General features: G+C 49.1%; 1 protein-coding gene across 1 annotated transcript; it reads right to left on the bottom strand.

The window, feature by feature from the left end:
- Nucleotides 1-2,061: 2,061 nt before the first annotated feature.
- Nucleotides 2,062-18,706, bottom strand: LRRC75B (leucine rich repeat containing 75B). The gene is made up of 4 exons (XM_009280029.2): nt 18,701-18,706; nt 17,901-18,029; nt 14,579-14,691; nt 2,062-2,710 (listed from the first exon to the last, which is right to left on the bottom strand). The coding sequence occupies exons 1-4, from the start codon at nt 18,704-18,706 to the stop codon at nt 2,188-2,190; spliced, it is 771 nt and encodes a 256-aa protein (XP_009278304.1). The 3' UTR covers nt 2,062-2,187.
- Between the last annotated feature and the right edge of the window lie 515 nt (nt 18,707-19,221).

Raw genomic sequence — 19,221 nt, 5'->3', positions numbered from 1 at the left:
ATTACTCCACTTCTCCAGATTCACTAGAACGGCTAAAAAGTGGGTTTGGGTGACAACTGTGCAGGGGAGCACATGCTCCCTTCCCACCTTGGGGTTGTGCTGGGGCCTGGCTACATTTGCACTCCCTGTTCCCCATCTTCCTGGCCAAACATCATATTCTGGCTATCTCAGGGCCTTTTCTTTTCCACCTCCACTGGGATGGGGCAGCTAACACCTGGCCCTAGCTATATTTGCTTTACCTTGTTGTATCTTCTGGTCTTTTTGGTCAGCAGGACGGAGACTTTACAACACTTCCATTTGCAAGTTAACAACATGAAGGTTACGCGGTCCTACTCCAGTGACCAGAGTGCGAACAGGACTGAGTCCAGCATTTACAGTGTCAGGTTGTAATAGTCAGCACAGTGTCTCTAAACCCAGCTTTCTTCCTCAGGGGACTGGATTTATTTGGGGCTTTTGGTGGTTGATCAGAGACACTGATACCTTCCAGTGCCCTCACACTCTTGGTCCAAAGGGGATAAGTCACTTGATAAATATCACTGATTTGCTTCTTGCAATGTCTTGTAAAATCAGCAAGGAACATGAAAGGTGTATCTATTTCATGTGGATTTGTGTGGCTTAGTATATGAGAGTTGCTTATATGTGTTGAGACTCCCAGAGAGAATCAGCAGAGGAAGGCAAAGTTACCATTGTTAATTTAGGAGGGCCAGATTTATATGGGGTTTTTAATATGTCTGATTTCTTTAACTTTTAACTCTTTCAAAACCATATCTGCTCTCTGAATTCCTGTGGGGACAGATAATTGAGAGGACTTGACTTATCAGCTAAAGTCTGATCAGTTTATTTGTACCAGGACCTTGCAACATGAAGGGCGGCAGCCTACCACAAATGAATATCCATGTTTCACCTTCCTTAGAGGAATGAACTGCTCTCACCAATGTGAATGGTACCTGCTGATCCTCTCCCACACTGCTCAGGCACTGCATGAGGACTACTGGTCCATATTCTTGCAGTGTCTGGGCTGCTGGCTTGATTTGTGAACAACCCAGATACTCAGACTCTGTAGTGCTTCACGCTCATGTCCAAGAGAACTGTTTATTATGTTTACATAGAGCATGAGCAATGTGGAAAACACTAGAAATATTGCATCAGTGGTTTGGTTTTTGGACAGCATTGGAAATGGCAATGCAGCTGCTCATGTCATGTCTGTATTACGAGGTATGTAATATGCCATGAGGAGCCAAAGCTTTGCGCTTTAGTTTGGGAAGTGCCCACCTCTGGCACGTTCACTACTTGCTCCTCTAGTGCCACAGTTATGCTCTTAGCTGTCTGCTTTTCCTCAATTTCACTTGGAACTTGTAATTTTAGTACAAAAGCACAGTTTTTGAAACCAATCCTGCTAATCCACGAGACTGTTCCCCCTCCCTTTCCTCCCCCCTCCTCCCATCCCATCCCAACTCATCCCATCCCCCATGCTCCCACCAACACATACCTCCTTCCCCTCCCTCTCACCCCGGTCACACAGCAAATATCCTGATGCTGCAGTTCCAAGCCATGTGTCCGCCCCAGCCTATGCAATCCAATGGTCTCTGACCAAGTCCCTTTGTTCAGACGTTAATACAAAACACACAATAGGAAAAAAACAAAACAAAAGGAGCCAGACACAAGAGGGAGACACACTGCCGGGCTCCAGCTCTGGCCTCTGAGCCCTTCAACTAAGCTCCACAGCAGCTAGGCTCTTGGGGTACCTCCTTTCACACTCAAGGCTGCAGGTCCCAAGGTTTCCAAGGTGCATAGGAAAAGGAAGAAAGGAAGTAAACTACAAGCCTGTTTCTGTTTTAGGTTCCCCCCCATCCCTTTCCCTCAACCCAATGGCTGCTGGAGGATATTCTTGACTCCGACAGGTCTTTTCCCGTCTTCCAGTGAGACCCTGCCTGGGGACCAGGTTCACTGTAAGTCACTGGTTCCTCTCTGGAACGTGGGCAATGGGTTTGGCAGTGAGGGAGGGAGCGGAGCACGTTGTGGGGGGACGACAGGCTTTTGTCTCACAGCAAGTGGGGGGGGAGATGTCAGGGAAGGCGAGAGAAAAGAGCCAAAGGAAGCCGGTAAAGCTGGCCCTCTGCTTGATGTTTGTACTCAAGACTTCTCCTTGGGGCAGCTTCAGTGTGCCAGCGCCGGCCTGTTGTCCAGTCACCTCTCGCAGCCCTGCTGAGAGAAAGCACGTGGCGGGGTGCTTCCTGCTGCTTCGTCCTCTGGCTGGCTGCCCTCATGCCCGCTGGAGATCTCTGAGTCGCAGTCAAGCGCCTCATAGATGGTAGGCAGTGTGGTCTGCTGGCTGAGGCGCTTGCGCAGGCCCACGAGCAATGGCTGTGGCATGGAGGAGACATCCACGTTGTTGCCGAGGTCAACCCAGGCCAGGCAAGGGAACTTGTTCATGTCCTTCATGGTGTCAGTCAGCTCCTTCATGGTCGCCCGCGTCAGTCGGTTGCCATTGAGGGAAAGGTGAGTGAGCTTGGGTAGTGCCCAGAGGAAGGGCAGCAGCAGGCGCACCATGTCGTCATTCAGCTCGGTGAAACTCAGGTCCACAGAGGTGAGGTGGTCCCCATTGTTCTGCAGGTAGTAGGCCATGCGGTGGACATCCCGCATGGTCAGGGGGATCCCTGACAAATCCATGGAGTCCTGGCTCACCTTCTTCTGCAGGCTGGTCTTCAGGCTAATGATGGAAAGGGGTAGAGAGAGAAATCATTAAGGGGACCACTCTCATCCATCTCTCACCCAAGTGACAGATCACTTGGGACAGGGGAGAACACATTAACTACATGGGCTAGAACGTTAAGCAAAGGGTTAACGGGTCTCATTTGGGAAACAAGCACAAGGTTTGCACCATGCCTCTGGGCAGACTGTGTCCTGGGGCTTTCCCATATATTCTCAGCACTTACTTACACATCAACTTTGCCAAAACTGGCTAAACACAGGATGCTAAAGTGTCTTCCACTAGCACATTTCAAAGGGTTTGTCTGTATGTGCACGTACAGATGCTCAGGCATGGAAAGCAAAAATAACCAAGGCAGGCAAACTTTCCAAGTGCACTGGTTTGCACCATGTGGGGGCTGTTTGTGTGCCACCTCTCCAGGTGAATGCCAAGGCCTGTTGCAAAGAGACTGTGCTGCAGGGCTACTGCAGAGGACAGCAGTGTTAAAAGGCTGAAAAATGGATATTTTACCAGGAAAACAATCTATAGGCAAACTGCACTCCAGGAGCGGATTTACTGCATGTCCCTTTAAAAGCCTTCCCAAGCAGCACTAGTCAGTAAGCAGCACCAGTGGCTGCCTATTTGGGTCTCTCTGGTCAGCAGATCATCTGGGATCTGCTGCAGCTGTGAGGAGGGCATAAGGGTGCTAAAAGAAATCTAGAGAGTTGGTTTCAGATATTTTGTTTGCTCTCTGCCTGGCAAGTGGAGTAAGGAGGAGGTAGGCAAGCTGTACAGCAGGCGAAGTTGTGCTATGGGGTTGTTGGGTATGCAAAGGGAGTGGGATGTGGAGTTTGATGATGGACTGTGAGTTTGTGAGAGTGCTGTGAAAAGTGGGAGCTGTGGGGCTATAGGAGCTGGTGGGGATATGTTGCAAGATTGAGTAGAAATGTGTATTGGTGTAACATATGAGAACCTAATCCCTTAGTGTGAATGATAGTAGTCTTGCTGTCCTTTCAGACACATCTAGCTTTAAGGATATGGGAGCCCTAGTAGGACCCCCGCTAGTGTCATTAATCATGTGCTCAGTGGGTCTGTAAGTGCCTTGTTGAGCTTGGGAGGAGCAGGGTGGGCTAAGAATTAACCACCAATTTGAAGGTCCCCACTCTTCCTATCTGGCTCTCTGTAGTGTCCTGCACACCTGTGGCACAGCCAGTCCCTGAGAGCAATGGGTACATGGGGACATGCAATTTCCTTGGAGGAGGCTGCAGCACCGCAGGAGCTCCCATGGCAGGTGAGAATGTCCCTACGAGCCTTAGTGTTGCCAGGCCCTTCTGCAGTTGTGGAGAGGATGTGACGCTGCCTCTACAGCTTTGCTTTACATATGCAGTTCATGGCATCCTGGAAATTTCAGTCCTTAATAATCCCCTATGAGCATGTGATAATACAAGTGAATAAATGTGCATCAGTGCAGGCAACAGCCCTTCATGGACACATTCAACACTGGCAAACCTGTAGCTGTGCTTCCTCATAGGAGTGTGAGGTGGAAAGACCTCATGGCCTGCCCTGTCAACTCTCAAGCTCACAAATTCCTGCTCTGTGTTTAGCAGCACTTTGTTCAGGCTACTTCTATGTGTCTTTGTGCTTCCTGTGGGAATTCACTGTGCAAGGCTGAGGTTGTATCTGCAAGCATGCATTTGAGCTAATGAACTCTCATTGTAGGGAGGTAATAACAGCATGGAATAACCTACATTCAGACCTAAAGGTTTAAAAAAGCCTTATGTAGTACTTACTAAATGTTTACACTTTACATGACCCAGACTACTCCTCAGTGGATCACGGGAGGGGCAAGGGGAGCAGTGCTTGTCCTATACTGTCAAACAACAGAGACTGATGTACTGGTGAATTATAATTGGTCTGAAAGCACACAAGTGAGTTCTCCAAAGGGCCTTCACTTGAAGATTCTCTCCAATATCAGGGCCCCAGAGACAAGACTGTGAAGAATTAATCAACCACATTGCCCATAGCAGCAGTGCAGTTCTCTTAGCTGCTACAATAGCAGTAGGAGTTCTGAACTGTGCATGCTGCAGTCTGGATGGCACTGGGCTAGCCGCCCTTTTCCTGGTAATCCAAGGGATGCTTGCTATCAGCCCAGGCTGCCTGGGAGCTGTATTTCAACTCTCCTGGAAAAACAATGTGTGGGTTTTTTTGTATAGTTTGTCACCAACCACTGGCAGTGGTGTAGCACAATCTACTACAAAAGAGGGTTCAACTTGTATAAAATCTATCAGGGACTGGCCTTAAAGCTGGAAGAGTCTCAGGTCTCCCCTGGCACAACGTTATCCCTTTAGCTGTGCTAGATGTTTTATCTGGGTGTTTGATATGGAGTACTTGTTGTTCTAGCAAAACCAAGCATCAAATGCATAGTGGAGGTGTGCATTCATATTGGTCAGATTAAGCAGGGAGAAAGGAACCTTGAGTGTAAACCTGACTGCATAGGGGAAATCGTCCCCTAAATCCAGTAGGGGCTGGTACAAGAGATGAGACAGAAGCCTTCTCTGGCCTGTATTGGTTTAGAGCAAGGCTTTGTTGGGGAGGTGAGGGGGTACAGGATAAACAACCATAGAAGCAAGCCTGTAATTACTTCAGTGCCTGTTTTGTGCAAACACAGCCTGTGGCTCCTGGAAATTCTCTTCCCAGTTGCTGTCTACCCATGGCAGATCCTGGGCAAGGGGCAGAAAGGAGACATAAACGTAGGGGGACACACACTGGTTTAGAGCAAGGCTTTGTTGGGGAGGTGAGGGGGTACAGGATAAACAACCATAGAAGCAAGCCTGTAATTACTTCAGTGCCTGTTTTGTGCAAACACAGCCTGTGGCTCCTGGAAATTCTCTTCCCAGTTGCTGTCTACCCATGGCAGATCCTGGGCAAGGGGCAGAAAGGAGACATAAACGTAGGGGGACACACACTCCCCCCCCCCCCCCCCCCCCCCCCCCCCCCCCTCCCCCTTTCCCCAAACCCCCCCCCCCCCCCTTCTCAACTCTACATAAACGTGGGTGGCCCCCCCCCCCCCGCCCCCCCCCCCGGCCCCAAGCCTTATCTGAATCTGTGCAAAGACTCCTCTGACCTTCCTATTGTAAAGCTACAAGGAACAAGCCTTAGAGCTCCCAGTTTGGGATGGGAACCAGGCTGGAGTGGGGACCACTGGAGGGCATGTCTGAGCCGGCACCGCTCCCTCTGCCGGGCCTCAGCATTCAGGTGCCGTTTTTCCTGCTGTGTCTGCAACAGCAGCTTTCTTAACAGGGGGTAAGTTTTAATGGCTCTTGGGGTCCCCTTTTGAGTGACTTGGCTCCAAGTGCAAACAGTGATAAGTGAGGGGAAATGTCAGAAGGACAAAAGCAATGTGCTTGTCTGTCTTTCCCTGTTAAACCTCCCCTCCTGTCGACTGCTATGCAGGGACTGCAGTAATAAGTCATGGATCGTGCTCTGACCAGAGCAGGTACCTTCTGCTGCTCTCCCCAGCAACAAGCCAATACCCCAAGGAGGCTTAAATCAAGCAGACAAATTATCTTCCCGTAATTGATTCTCCAGACTGGACTGCTCCTGGCTGAATGTGCTTAAACCCTCCTGTCCTGTGCCAGAGCCCGCCCTCCCTCCTTTGCTGGCTTGTTTTTCTTTCCTTTCCTGTGTTTTCGCTGCTTCCTTTTGCCCTCATTGCTGTACCTGCCAGGATGATTCTGGGCCTCCTAGCTCAGTACTGTGGGCTCCTCCTGTGTTTAAGTTCTCTTGCCTATAAAAATGCCTTTTGTAGGGATGTGTCTGTAGAAGCCTCGCCCTGGTGGACATAGCCCCTAATGCTGCAGCCAGGCCCTCAGCTCTCTGGTAAGTGCTGAAGCATGAGATCTGACGCCCCACGCATGCTGTGAACCCTGGCAGCTCTCCTCCTCGCCTCCTTGGTGTTTCTGTGCAGCTCCAAGAGGCGCAGCTAAATACCATCTCTGGGGCAGGGTACAGAATAGCTGCCCACTCCTTCTCCTCTATTGCTTTAGAGGTAAATATATCTGCTGTCAGAAAAAGGACAGGGAGATGTGGGTAGATGCTTTACTCTGAATTATCTGACGCTTCGTATTTTTTTGGAGCTCTGCTAAGCTCTATTTCTCTTGGGGGGGGTGGCACGATACACAGGACACCAAGCTCTCAGACACTTGTGCAGCAGCTGAGAAAATGCCAAGTTTATTTCCAGGGAAATGGGTCATCTATTATCCCCTAATTTCTGCAAGTAAAATAGGCTTAAAGATTGCTTCAGCTGCAGAAGCTTTTTTCTTTGTGTGAGACAAAACAGCTACTTAGCGACGTGGCTCTTGATGCCCATGGGACTTGTGGGCAGAGGACTGCAAAGCACTGGAGGCTGGATTAACCTAATGCTACCGCAGCTGGTGCTGTGTGCAGATTTATAATTGTGGGGATTTGCATCGAACAAGGATCTGGACCCTGGATGCAGGGAAGCAGACTGTGTTTGTATTATGTGCAGCAAGCTTAGAGAGGAAACAACCCCCCACTCCCTCACATGCTGGAGAAATGGCTGCAAGTGAGAAATTCTGTGAAACTCTGAGCAAGAAGCAAGGGCAATCAGCAGCCTGTCCCCTACTGCCTGCATGGAGCTAGATGCAGCATCCAGTGAGGAACGGTGCCTGCCTGCCCTCCTGCGTATAGCGGACCAGCACCCTGCTTGAAACCCTAGTCCAGCCCTCCTGAGGGGTGAGAGCTCTTCTAGGTACATCTCCTTGTTTCTCATGTGAAACAAGTTGTTCCTTGCTTCGTTCCCAACTCCTTCCTTGGGGTCTGACCTTTCTCCCACTTATCCCTTCCCTAGGTGCCAACTCTATTCTTCAGCGGGTATTAGTCAGCAGTCCCCAGGCTGCACCATGAGCCTGGTCATATGAGATCCACCCAGGATCAGTCCAGACAGCACAGGGGTCTGAGTGACCTGCAGGTGTTGGAAGAAGGTTTTCTATCTCTCAGTCAGAAATGTGGGCCAGGAAAGGGATGAAACCATCTTGTGTCTCCCTTGGCTTTTTTCTGGGATAAAAATCTTCTTCTCCCCAAATAAGGCTCAGTCGCTGTTCCTGCCTCCTGGGAACTCAGCTAACGTAAGCAAATTCAGAGCTGTCTTGAGATGAAACAGTTAGGAGACCTGAAATTAATTGCTAGTTGTTTGTCTCCAGGACCTGTCCCAAGGGGCCTAACCCTTAGGCCCTCTTCCAAGTGCTTCTCTGAGTCCATGAAGCTGAGGGCTCAGCACACTTCTTTATTAGCACTGAATCCCTTCAACTTCTTGCTCATCAGCTAAAGTCTTTGGTGGCTGCAGGGAAGGGGTGTAATGACTCCTGATTGTTGCTCTGTTGGGACTTGCAGCAGCCACAGCTGTGCTTGACCTCTTGTTAGCTTTGTGGGGTTTGGAGGAGCTTGTTCAGCCCAAGAATGTTCAGGTTCCTGGAGTCCCAGCCTCATTTCCTTGTCTCTGCTATGGAGAGAGACTGGGAGGAGACGGTAAGAGTCAGATAGGATTTCAGTAATGAGGGGTGCCCACTACTCCCTGCCTGCCTCTCTAGGGAATTACCAGCTTTCTCCACCTCTCCCTCTTATTTTTACATTTAATTTGCCTCCAAATGTAAAATTTTCCTGATACCAGAGAATCCCATCACTGTGCATCCCCTCCTTCATTAACAGGCACTGCCAGTAGTGGCTAATTAGCCATGAGCCAGGTATCTCTTGGCTGCTCTTTCTTGCATAGAACCTAGTGACAGGCACGTTGGGATGGCTTCTCTGCTTTGAGCAGTGATTTAGGGGATCGACTCCGGGCTTTTTAATCGCCTGCTTAGCGTAATCTGCTTGCTTTGCTTCCCTGTGGCACAGGGTGCTGCTGTGCAGGGCTGGCTTTAGCTGCCTCTAGTGAGACATAAAAAAGGAAAGAGAAGCCTCAAAAGCACTGACCTAGACTAACCCAGCCCGAGCTGTTCTGAGGCTGGGCCCAGCACCTCCGTAAAGATGGAGGCAGTGCACAAACAGGCCACTTCCATGAGAATTCCCTTAGTCACATTTCCATCCTTGCACCCAAGCTCTTTTCATCAACTGTGCGGAGATCCCTCGCTGTGGAGAGAAGGGAGTGCAAAGGTGGCCTTTCTCCTACCACCCTCCCTCTGCAACTGGGATGGGACGTGGATATCTGTAGGTGATGATGCAGCCGGATGCCTCTCCTCCTCCTGGCTCTGCTGTCATCTTCACTCTGTCCTTGAAGCTGTGTTCCAGAGAGCTGTGAACCCTTGGCCTTCCTCCTGTTGCCACTTGATCCATCCAAGACCTCTGGTTGTCTCCCCTCATTATTTAGGTCTATCCTAGCAAAGCAGGGAGTAATGCTACCTCCTCACTGTAAATGTCAGGTATCAGCCTATGTCCTTGTCAGACCTTCAACTAAAAGTCATGAAGGCACAAGGTCTCTGCTGATTCCCTTTAGCTACCATCTGCCACCCAGCCTCCATTATTTCACTCATTGTCTCTCTCTCTATCAAAGTGTCCTGCTTCTCCTGCCTGTCAGTCTTGGACTTTTTCTTCTGATCTGCGACAGGGCAGTGTCAAGCTGCTGGATTACCCTTTCTACCATCTCCAACAGCCTTTGCAGATGGACCTGCCTCTTGATGCTGCTGGGAACCCTGATCATAGGTAGTGTTTGGGTCTCTCTGCACTGTAAGATGAGGGGAGGGGACAGTTCCTGCCTCGCTCCACAATTTATTCACCAGCTCGTGTCTGTCCAGCTGACATCTCTGTGAACAGCAGCTTCTTGAAAAAATTGTGTGGGGCAGTTCCTGTACTCCCGTATGACTATTACCATGTGGCTTTAGTTAACTGACTGGTATTCCCGAACTTGGCTTCCTATCTCTAGAGCAAGAATGATGGTGCCTATTTACCCTGTTGCATAAGGGTGACATGAAGCTCTAGTTAATATTCACCTCATGCCATGTGAAGGCTAGGATCTAATCTGCCAGAGCTGTCATCTGCAGCCCTGAGTGATGTTTTCAAGGAGGAAAAAAAAACCAAAACAAAGATCAAAAGCCCTTTGGAGCTGTTTCCTTGCAGTCTTCTAGACACAAGTGCTTTCATTGCATTTTAAAAGTGCATCTAATGTTGCAATGTCTGAACAATGCACATCAATATCTGAGAAACAGAGCAATGAGCCCAGAAGGGATACTCTGTTCTCCACTGAGCTTTGGATTAGCCAAGATGTTTCAAAACGAAATTCACTCAGATGAGCAAAGTAAAACTGTGGTGAGACTTGTGAAAAGGAAGGCCTAGATGCATACAGTTTGGGAGTTACTAACTCCATGCACACAGCTGCCTTTGCTCTTCCAGAACCAGTCACTGTGAAAAATCTGGGGTGTTTTTCTGTGCTAGGAACACCCTGGTTGTAAAGATCACTTTGTGTTTACTGCCTGCATGTTTTGTGGAGTCAGGTTTGATCCTTTGCACTCAAGAAAGAAAGTAGTTACACAGAAGTAGCCAGCTCTGGGGATGATGCAAGTGGAAGATACATAAGGTTCCCTGATGTGGCTTTGCCAAGACATCTCAGTTGTAATCCACAGCTTCTTGATTGCAGTACTAGGCTGTGATCTAGCTCTCCAGACAAATGTTGCCTTCACCTGGTACCCTTCTCCCTCTCCACTCTGAATTGCAGTCCAGTGTGGCTTTGCCCTCAAAGTAATATACTCCTGGATTCAGGGATGCAGATGGTGGCACTTGCACTAGAACTCGTAGTTCTCCTGCAATGCTGAATTAAGGAATCCTCAAGACTTCTGAAAACAAGAATTAATAATAACCAAAAATTCTGCATCTGTCAAAATAACACAGAAGTGGTGTTGATAGCCTAAAAAGCCTATGTCTGCAGAGAGGAGCATTTCTTAATCCATTACTCTTTACACTATAAACATCAATTTAATGAGAAAGCGAAGCTGGAGTTATACAACACTCTAGGATGTATTCTGCTCATTAAATGTGAGTGATCTATACAACTGTAAAATGGTGCTAAAACTGAATTCCCGTTAGGATATAAGGGACTGACAATTGTGCAGTAAGGTCATGCTGGTCCCTGCTGTGGAAATCTTATCCTCCAGCTTTTGAGTTTTTAATTTTAAAACCACCAGTCAATCCCCCAAGAGCTCGACTTCCCTGTTTGGTTAGGCAGCCAACCCAAGCAGGGTCAGCTGCAAGGTGGGGTGCAGGCTGTTGACTGGAAGCTGCAGACCTGAGACAGGATTTTGCAGGAAAGGAGAATTGAACCCTTTGCTTTCAGTGTGACAAATGTATCCGGGTATCACCTGGGCAGCTGAAATAGTCTCTTTGGGTGGCTGCACAGCTGACACTGCTAACCCTTCATTGTACAAGGCAGACAGCCACTGTCAAGAACCCACTAGCATGGGTGCAGAGGGCAAACTGCCTCCCAGCATCACCTTTGACAGTTTAATCAAGCAGAGAAACCAGACACAGCCTGGGCTGGATCTCTCCTCCTTGCTTCAGCTGCTGTTGCACTGAGTCAACTGTGCTGCAATAAGCTTTCTCCTTCCACGTTTCTGTATGGACTCTGCTTCTGGCCTTGGGCATTCAGCTGATAATAACATGTGGCCTGACTTCTCTCCCAGACTCAGGGCCAGGTGCCGTATTACAGTCACTTCTGTCGGTAGCTCTTTAGAGGAATGGCTAAACAGGATAAAGAGCAGCCCACTGTGTCCTGTGCAAGGCACATTGCACCTTTGCTGCAGTCATAGCCCTGGGTTGAATACATCAGTATTTAACGTGGTAGTGGAAGCAAGTGGGGCCTCTGGCTTTAGTGGTGAGCAGGTTTGTGGTTAAGCGGGTCTAGAGGAACATATCTGTGTACATCTGGAGGCTCTTGCATTTGATGCTTGCTGACTTAGTCTGTTTGTGAATATTTAGTATCTGGTTGGGCTCTATAGCATGAAGAGCATAAGACTATTCCTGCTTGGTGGAAGTATGATTGGTTCTTAATAGAGTTTACAGTTCCAGATGTCCTGGCATTGCTGTGTATCGAAACAGGAGAAATGTATCTTATCCTTTCTGCTTTATGAGTTCATGAGTGGCTCAGGTTTGTGCTTGCTGGGTGTTTTGGGACCCACTGATAGTAGATGGGGATGTAATTACAGGTAGTTTGTTTCTGACCCACTGGTTTGCTATTTGGCAGTGGGGAGGAACACCTGATGTGTGATCTGGCTCCAGTATTGCAGGTCCTTTCCATCACCCATACCACATCTCCGTAACAGCCCAAACATAATTAAAACCTGGCAGATGCTCTAAGCTCTCTGTATGGCTGGGCTTGTTAATTATCTCCCGGACCCATCTGACATGCTGCCAGAAAGCAGAAATCGCATTTCAGAAGAGAACAAGGGTGTCCTGCATCAGCTCTGTGAAAACCAGAAGCCAAAGCCCAGGAGACTGCAAAAGTGAGAGGAGAATTCAGTTCCTGAATGTGGTCTCCATGCACTGATTCCTCCCTGCTGTCCCAAATCCCCATTAGATTTTAGAAATGCCTTCAAAGTATTGCTGCTACCCCCATGCTTTTTACGGAACCTTGAAGGCAGGAAGGGTGCAAGCCAAGGGCACGGGTTCAGAGACAGAGATTATAGTAAAGTACTCCCCCTAGCAGACAGAGGGAAGTGGAGAATTCAGATCAGGTAAAAACAGCCTTGCTGCACAAAACTAGGTCCTGATACCTCCAAATGAAGCTGCTATTTCTTGCCTTCCTGCTACTGGCAACAACCATTTTCTTGCAGTGACCTCAGATGCCAACTCTGCAAACTGCAAGCCAGTTCGTCTCCAGTCTTAAAAGAGGAAGCTCTGCTGTTTAATATTTATCTATTAACATCTTTATAGTTAATATTTATATATTAATGTTAATATATATAATCAAAATTATTTTGTGCCTTATGTAACACCTTGCAACTGGGCCTGGCTGCCAGGCAGGGCCACCCACGTTAGACCTATATTTCCCTCCGCTGTACATTGCCTTGGTGCCCTCTCCCTGCTTGTGCTCACAGATGCTCTGTACCTGGTCATTACTTTGGGCCTGACCCCTCTGTGTGGGATTTGGGCTCATGGGGCCCAGAGCTCTTCCTCTGGACACAGACCTGCTCTCTGTGTCGTTAGTAAGTGATGAGTTTGCAGCAGGCAGTCCTCCACTCTCCCAGGGCTGTGCAGTCAGAGGGAACACCTCCAGTCTGACAGTCCAACTGGAGAAGAGGTTTGTTCTGCCTGCAAACAGGAGTGCGGGGGCAGAGGGTTGAGTTAGGTAGTGGCAGGGAGGGATTTCTCACTTGGAAAACCAGAACGAGGCCGGGTTTCAGCAAAAGGAGGCTTGGAAAGGAATGGAGACAGCCACCCTCTGTAGGGCTCTCCCTGTCTCCAGCAATTCTTATCTTTAAGCCTCTCTTCTCTATCTTGGGAGGGGACAGGGATGAGGTCAGACCTGCTTCCTGCATCTCCAGTGCTCTGCAGGATCCCACAGGGACAACGTCATCTGAGTGGGTCTGGAAAAGGACTCGCTCAGTTCTGGTCCCTCGGTCTTGTTCTGTGCTGTGGTTCCCACCTGCAAACTGGCACAAACAGTCCTGCCCTGTGGGGTGCTGGGGATGAGAGCATTGAAAGTCACAGAGGGCTCAGATTCAGTGGCAAAGTGGGGCTACAGGTATGAGAGGCAGATGGCCTGGAAATCATGGTATTAGGGATTTTATTCCTTAAGACACACTGGGGATCTGCCTCAGAGTCAGAATGAAAGGTACGATGGAAATGTCAATTCCCATGGGGGATTTTAAGTTGCTGGCACATGCATCAAAGACTCTGAAAGTCTCAGGAAAGCCTAAGGCCATTCTCAGAGTGCTGCCAGTTTTGCATTTCTTCTTACCCAATCCTGCATTTATTCCTGTGAAGCTAATAGAGCTGACATGAGCTCCTCTTTTCTTAGTTACTTCTCTGTCTTTTCTTCAGCCACTGGTGATCTGTGTCACAGGAACAGGTTTTGCTCAAAGAAAATGAGGAGAGAAGGGGTAGATTTAAAAAAAGTAGGGATTGCTCTTTATCTGGCTAGAAAAGCCACCAAGTGTCAAGGAGAGAACAAGTGTGGGTATCTGAATATGTTTGTAGTAGTGGAAAGCAGCTGCCATCCGGTAGCTGTCCGTGGCCAACGTGCCACAGAGTCAGGTTCCCTGTGCGTGAGGCTCTGCATCATCTCTGGTCCCTCTCCTGGTCCTTGCAGAGAAGTGGGAGGTAAGTAAGGATGGTCACCTCTCTGCCAGCCACCCCAAAGTGGTTCCTACTGAATGGGGTGATCAGCTTGTGGTAGTGCCTCAGGGCACAGGTAGTGCAGGCAGGGAAGTTATACTGGGATAGACAAGGACAAAGTGGGATGTAAAGCTGGGGGCTGGCTCAGCTCGGCACATGGGGGTATGTATCTGCAAGGCTGCCAGCTTTAGCCATGCTCCTAGGGCCAAACACCCTGCAAGCTCTGCCGGGAGGGTTGTCTGCACTGTGCAATCACCATTTCAGTGGGATTGATTTCAATGCACTTGGGAGAGGTTGAGGAACTGTAAGACTACATAAAAAGGAGTAAATAGCAAACCAGATCGGGGAGAGGGGTGTTGGCACTGACCCTGCACCGTTTGGCTGAGGTTTTCTAAGAGACTGAGCAGAGGCTGCCATGCAGATTTTAAGCCCTGCCTTTCTCTGAGAAGGGCTGTAGTGGCAGACTGGGATAGTGCTTGGCTGCAGCATGGTTTCTCCTGGCAGATCCCCTTCCATGCCCATCCACACTGTCCCTGCCAGGCGGCTTACCACACTTGGGACTTCCTCCGGGGCATGCCATGCCGGTGCCATTTCGAGTGGGGAGTTAGGTGGTAAATCAGCTGCCTGCAGATCCTGTCCGAGGATTTCCAGGGGTCATATTCCTGAAAGCAAAGAGACAGCTTAGCCTCTGTGTGCACCACAGCAAGAACAGGAGGCAAGGGAGAGGACAGAGGAAGATGGGAAAGGAACAGATGTGGTAGTGGAGCAGGGGAATGTATATGGGGGAGGAGATGAAGAGAAGAGGAAAAGAGGATGAGAGAGGAATGGTGAGAAGGCCTGAGATGCCTCTCTGCCACAACCCATCTCCTCCTGGGGTGGAGGAGGAGCAGTAGGAGCTCTGCACTGCCAGGAAGGACCCCAGCCCAGGCAGCATGTTCCTGCCCAGAGTGGGGCTACAATTTCACACCCTACCAAGGAGCAAGTGGAGCTTAGAAGAGGGGATTATTTTCTAGAGCTGTGGTAGTGGGTCCTGCTCTAGGCCAGGCAACACCCAGGAAGGCAGGGGTGGCTGACAATGCAAGAAGGGCTCTGTGCAGGGACCCCCTATGCCCTTTTCTTCAAAAGGTCTCCACTTTCAAAAAAGCCCAATGTGGTGACAGCATGGGTGTCTCAGCTCCTTGCTGCTGTATCCTCAGCAGCACCCGTCGCCAGCTGGGCAGACAAGCTGCCAACTCATTGTGTTACAGGACTATGCTAAATTTCTATCAATTACCTTGTTGCCATGCCTCCCAAACTCTAACTGCATACTGTCTTTGGACTGACCATGTGTCCCCCTCGTGTAAAGTTCAGCAGTCAGCACCCTTGCCCCAACCCCCAGGTGCTTCTTGCTGGGAGAGATGTGCCCTGGGACATCCGTGCTCCTCCTGCAGCAGCACCCTGACTCTGTTCCCTGCCATGCTCCAGCTGGGAGATGCTGGGACAGGGGACCAGCGAGTTCCCCATACTCCATCTTACTTCCTTGCAGTCCTTTCTGCTCCTGGAGGTTTGAGTTTGGGAGCTTCCCAATGCCAGCAGTTCCCTCCAGCCCCTGCAGTAACTCATCAGGAAAAGATGGCACCAAGATGGTTGCTGCTTTCCTGGGTTTATTTTTGCATGCATTCTCTATTGCCATGACTTTGAACAGCACCTCTCTTTCTCTGGTGAAGCAGAATGGCAAACGGCAGCTGCTGAAGGCTGGGATTTCTGCCCCCTCTATCATATTTTCCAAATGCTGACAGACACCTGCCCTCCAGCCGTGGTGCAACATGTGCATTTAGGGATCTGATAGGTAAACATATAGTAAAGCTGTCAGGGAATATGCTAATTTATTCTTTATTGCAAGCAGTTAAAGTGCTGTACTGTGGGCCAACAGCTGCACTGTGACTCTCCTCAGCAGTCACTGAATCAGCTGAACTCCCCAGGGATGCACTGCCAGCATGTGGCCGTTCTGCTGTGCCAAGTGGAGAGGGATCCCAGCCTTAGTGCTTAGCTGAACACCCCTGATCCCTGTCCCAGCTCCCCTAGGATCCCCAAGGAGACTAGCCCATGCCCTTGGGTTAGGTGCCTTGTTCTAGGCTACTACTGTGCTGGCAAGGCTGCAACTGGCACCCTGTTGTCACCTACAACAGCAAACCTTTCCAAATGGGTGCACATGCACACCACGCCTCAGCACAGAAGCTGGCACGATGCTCTGCAAGTGTTTGTTGGCTCACAACTGAGAATTACACTCCTGTTCCTTCCCGTGTCCTCACTGATTTAATTTCCACAGACAGACTGGGAATTGCACTCAGCCTGCTTGCCTGTAATGCAGTTACACCCACCAGATGCTCAGCCAGGGTCGGAGAGGGGACGTGGTCTGCCAATGTTTGTGCTGGGAAGGGTGCTAGTGCTGTAGGGTGCTGAGTCTCTCCAACCCCTTAAACTCCTGTTGGCTTTGAGGGGCAGCTCAGGTGCTCAACATCTTCCTTAGGAATGGGGAAAATCTTATCTATATAATGGCACATGTGTCATTGCAGATAAGCATGTGCATCTATGAGACATGAAAATAGAGGGGGGTATTTGCCAGTATATAAAAATTGTAGTGTGTTATCTGCTAGGCACCTGAGTACTGGAGTAGGGTAATGTCCCCTCATGCTGCCTCCCCTGAAGAGCATGGCACAGCACGAGGTTGGAAATGGTCTGGCAGAACAGCTGGAGATGAGGTCAAGTGAAGCATGGTTAAGAGGTACTACTGCTGCAACCCACCTCCTTCCTTTTTAGATGCTTATAAAATTTGCACAAAATTACACTTGAAAAGAAGATTTTTCAGGCTGCATTGCAGCCCAATGATGAAGATTAAACTTTGGCTAAATGTAATTTGGCTATTGAGACCTGACTGGTTAATTGTTATCAGAGAGCCTCAGGAGATGGCAGAACAAGGTTAGAAATGCCACTAATCTACACCAGGCATTCAATGTATTCCCTAGGGTGCTGCTGTTTGCTCTGAGCTGTGTGTACTTAATATCTCCCTTTGAATAAAGAAATTAACTCTATTGCTCTCCTTATAAAGCAAACATGACGCTTGCCAAGCCTGATGAGCAAATGAATGTATTGCAAATCCAAGTATTTGTGGGGGCAAAGGGTAACAGAAGTAGATGCTGGTGTTGCAGTGGGACTGTGGTATCTGTGATGTTTGTCTGCACTCAGCCTTGCCTTTCTTTGTCTCTGCTCTCCTCATTCTCTGAAGGAAAGTGCCAGAGCAGTGCAGGGATACTGTGCATGTAACACATTTGCTTCTTGAACCCTGAGTTGCAATATATTCCTATGGCACCATTCTTTATTTGGGAGGTTATAGGGGGGGTGTAATGCTGGGTTAGGGAAGTTACATATGGCAAAGGGCCTGGGAAGAGAGAGGTTCTTGTCCTCCTCCTGCAGAGGCACCAGCCTGGTCAGATGTGCAGAGATCTCTGTTCCCCTCTGCAGCCCCATAAGCCCCCCATAAGCTAGCTGCTTTGAACCTCTGGGGCATAGCAGTGAATATGGTACCACCATCCACCCCATACATTTTTATCTGGCCTGTACCCTGTCATCAAGTTTACTATTGGCACAAAAAGTAAATTCCTGATTTCTGTGTGCATAACTGCCCCCTCCTTCAGTTGCATATGTGTTCTGAGGTAGCTTTAACTGATTTCTACAGAAATATGCACAACAGTCTATATGCTACCACTCCAAGGGCATACACTGGCTGGTTCTGAAGGATTGCAGAGCACCACCCAGCACAAGCCACCCCATTAGGGCTCTCTGCATCAGTGCTATGTCGCAAAATGTCCATTGAGCCGAGGGAAGGGTTCACCTTTTTGGGACACTGCAGATCTCTAGCAAGGCTCATCAGCAAGTCATGGGAGATGGGATCCACCAAGTTGAGGAAAGTTGCATTTTTATAGAGCACTTCATTGAGGAATGTTCCTTCCAGTCCCAGGTCCTACAAGAAAAACACGGTCAGTCAGATACACGGGCTCCCTTGGAGCTATAACCATGAGGTGTTTTGAAACCAGAAAGTAAATCCCATGAGGTGCCAGCTGGTTGCTCGATACAGGAAGCTATCCAACAAAGGTGAAGAAGCTGTGTCTGACCCAGCACTACTGTGATGGGGGATGTGGACAGCCAGAGAGCTGAATGAGATGCAGTGTTAAGTTGAGCTAGTCAGCCTAGGGACTGACCGCCTTGTTTCCACCTACCACAGGAAGGTGAGAACGGTATCATTTCCAGGCTGGCTGGAGCCCAGAGAGAATTAGCTCCAGAGAAACTCACAGTTTTGTCAGCCTCTATGTGTGAATCTGCTGAAGAAGCCGAGCAGGAAGGCTGGCTCTAAACCTGTTTCTCCAATCCCAGCTTTTCTGGAAGAATCAAACCTTTCTCGGGTATTTAGATACTGCCATGCACCCTGGTGGTGGCTGGCTGAGCAAAAGTCCTGCCCATCAGTATGAGTTTAGCTGTGCTTTGAAGTTCTCAGTAAGTGCTGAGCACTGGCAGTATTGCCTTTTGGGGTGTAATGGTAAATTTATAGATAGCTCTACATGACAGTCGTGGGGAATCCTCTTCCCATCTTCCACAGTGTGAGCTAGGGGCACAGCTGTGGTCCATGCAACTTACCTGCATGGACCAGGGTATGGGGCACCTTTGGACATGCTGGAAGAAACCTCAGCATCCTTGGGAACAAAAAGCCTCCCCAGGGGCCAGATGGGTGATACTGCAAAGAACTAAGCTGTTTCTTGCTAAGAGGAAAGCCAAGATCTAATATATGACACAGTTATTACAATCAGGAGGTACCACAGAGCTGTGGGGGAAAAAAAAAAGCATCTGGGAAAGAGAGATCCCATACTCACACGAAAATACCTCAAGGGCAGAAAAAAATACCCCAGGAGTAGAAATGTAGAACAAAAAAGCTCCCTAATAGGGGTAGTGCTGGGTTTGACTCAGTTGACAAGGAGGGCTCAGCTGAGGGAGGAAACAAGTGCCCATTCTGTATGCTGCTGCCAGAAGAAATGAATAAGCAAATGGGTGCCCCATATGTTCGCACTGCTTCACTGAATGTGTGCTTCAGGCACCACCTAGTAAAAGATGCACTAAGAGCTCAAAAAAAAAAAAAAAAAAAAAAAAAAAAAAAGGCACAA

This window comes from Aptenodytes forsteri, unplaced genomic scaffold (assembly GCF_000699145.1).
Source record: "Aptenodytes forsteri isolate BGI_AS27 unplaced genomic scaffold, ASM69914v1 Scaffold323, whole genome shotgun sequence".
Classification (NCBI taxonomy): domain Eukaryota; kingdom Metazoa; phylum Chordata; class Aves; order Sphenisciformes; family Spheniscidae; genus Aptenodytes; species Aptenodytes forsteri.
The sequence above is the reverse complement of the archived record's forward strand: the minus strand, read 5'-3'. Positions and strand labels throughout refer to the sequence as shown.

Excerpts from the sequence above, each read along its gene's own strand:
- LRRC75B (XM_009280029.2), bottom strand. Across the intron at positions 14,692-17,900 it reads ATCTGCAGTGTCCCAAAAAG|GAATATGACCCCTGGAAATC; the intron begins GTGAACCCTTCC and ends CTTTGCTTTCAG. Across the intron at positions 2,711-14,578 it reads CGGAGGAAGTCCCAAGTGTG|CCTGAAGACCAGCCTGCAGA; the intron begins GTAAGCCGCCTG and ends TTCCATCATTAG.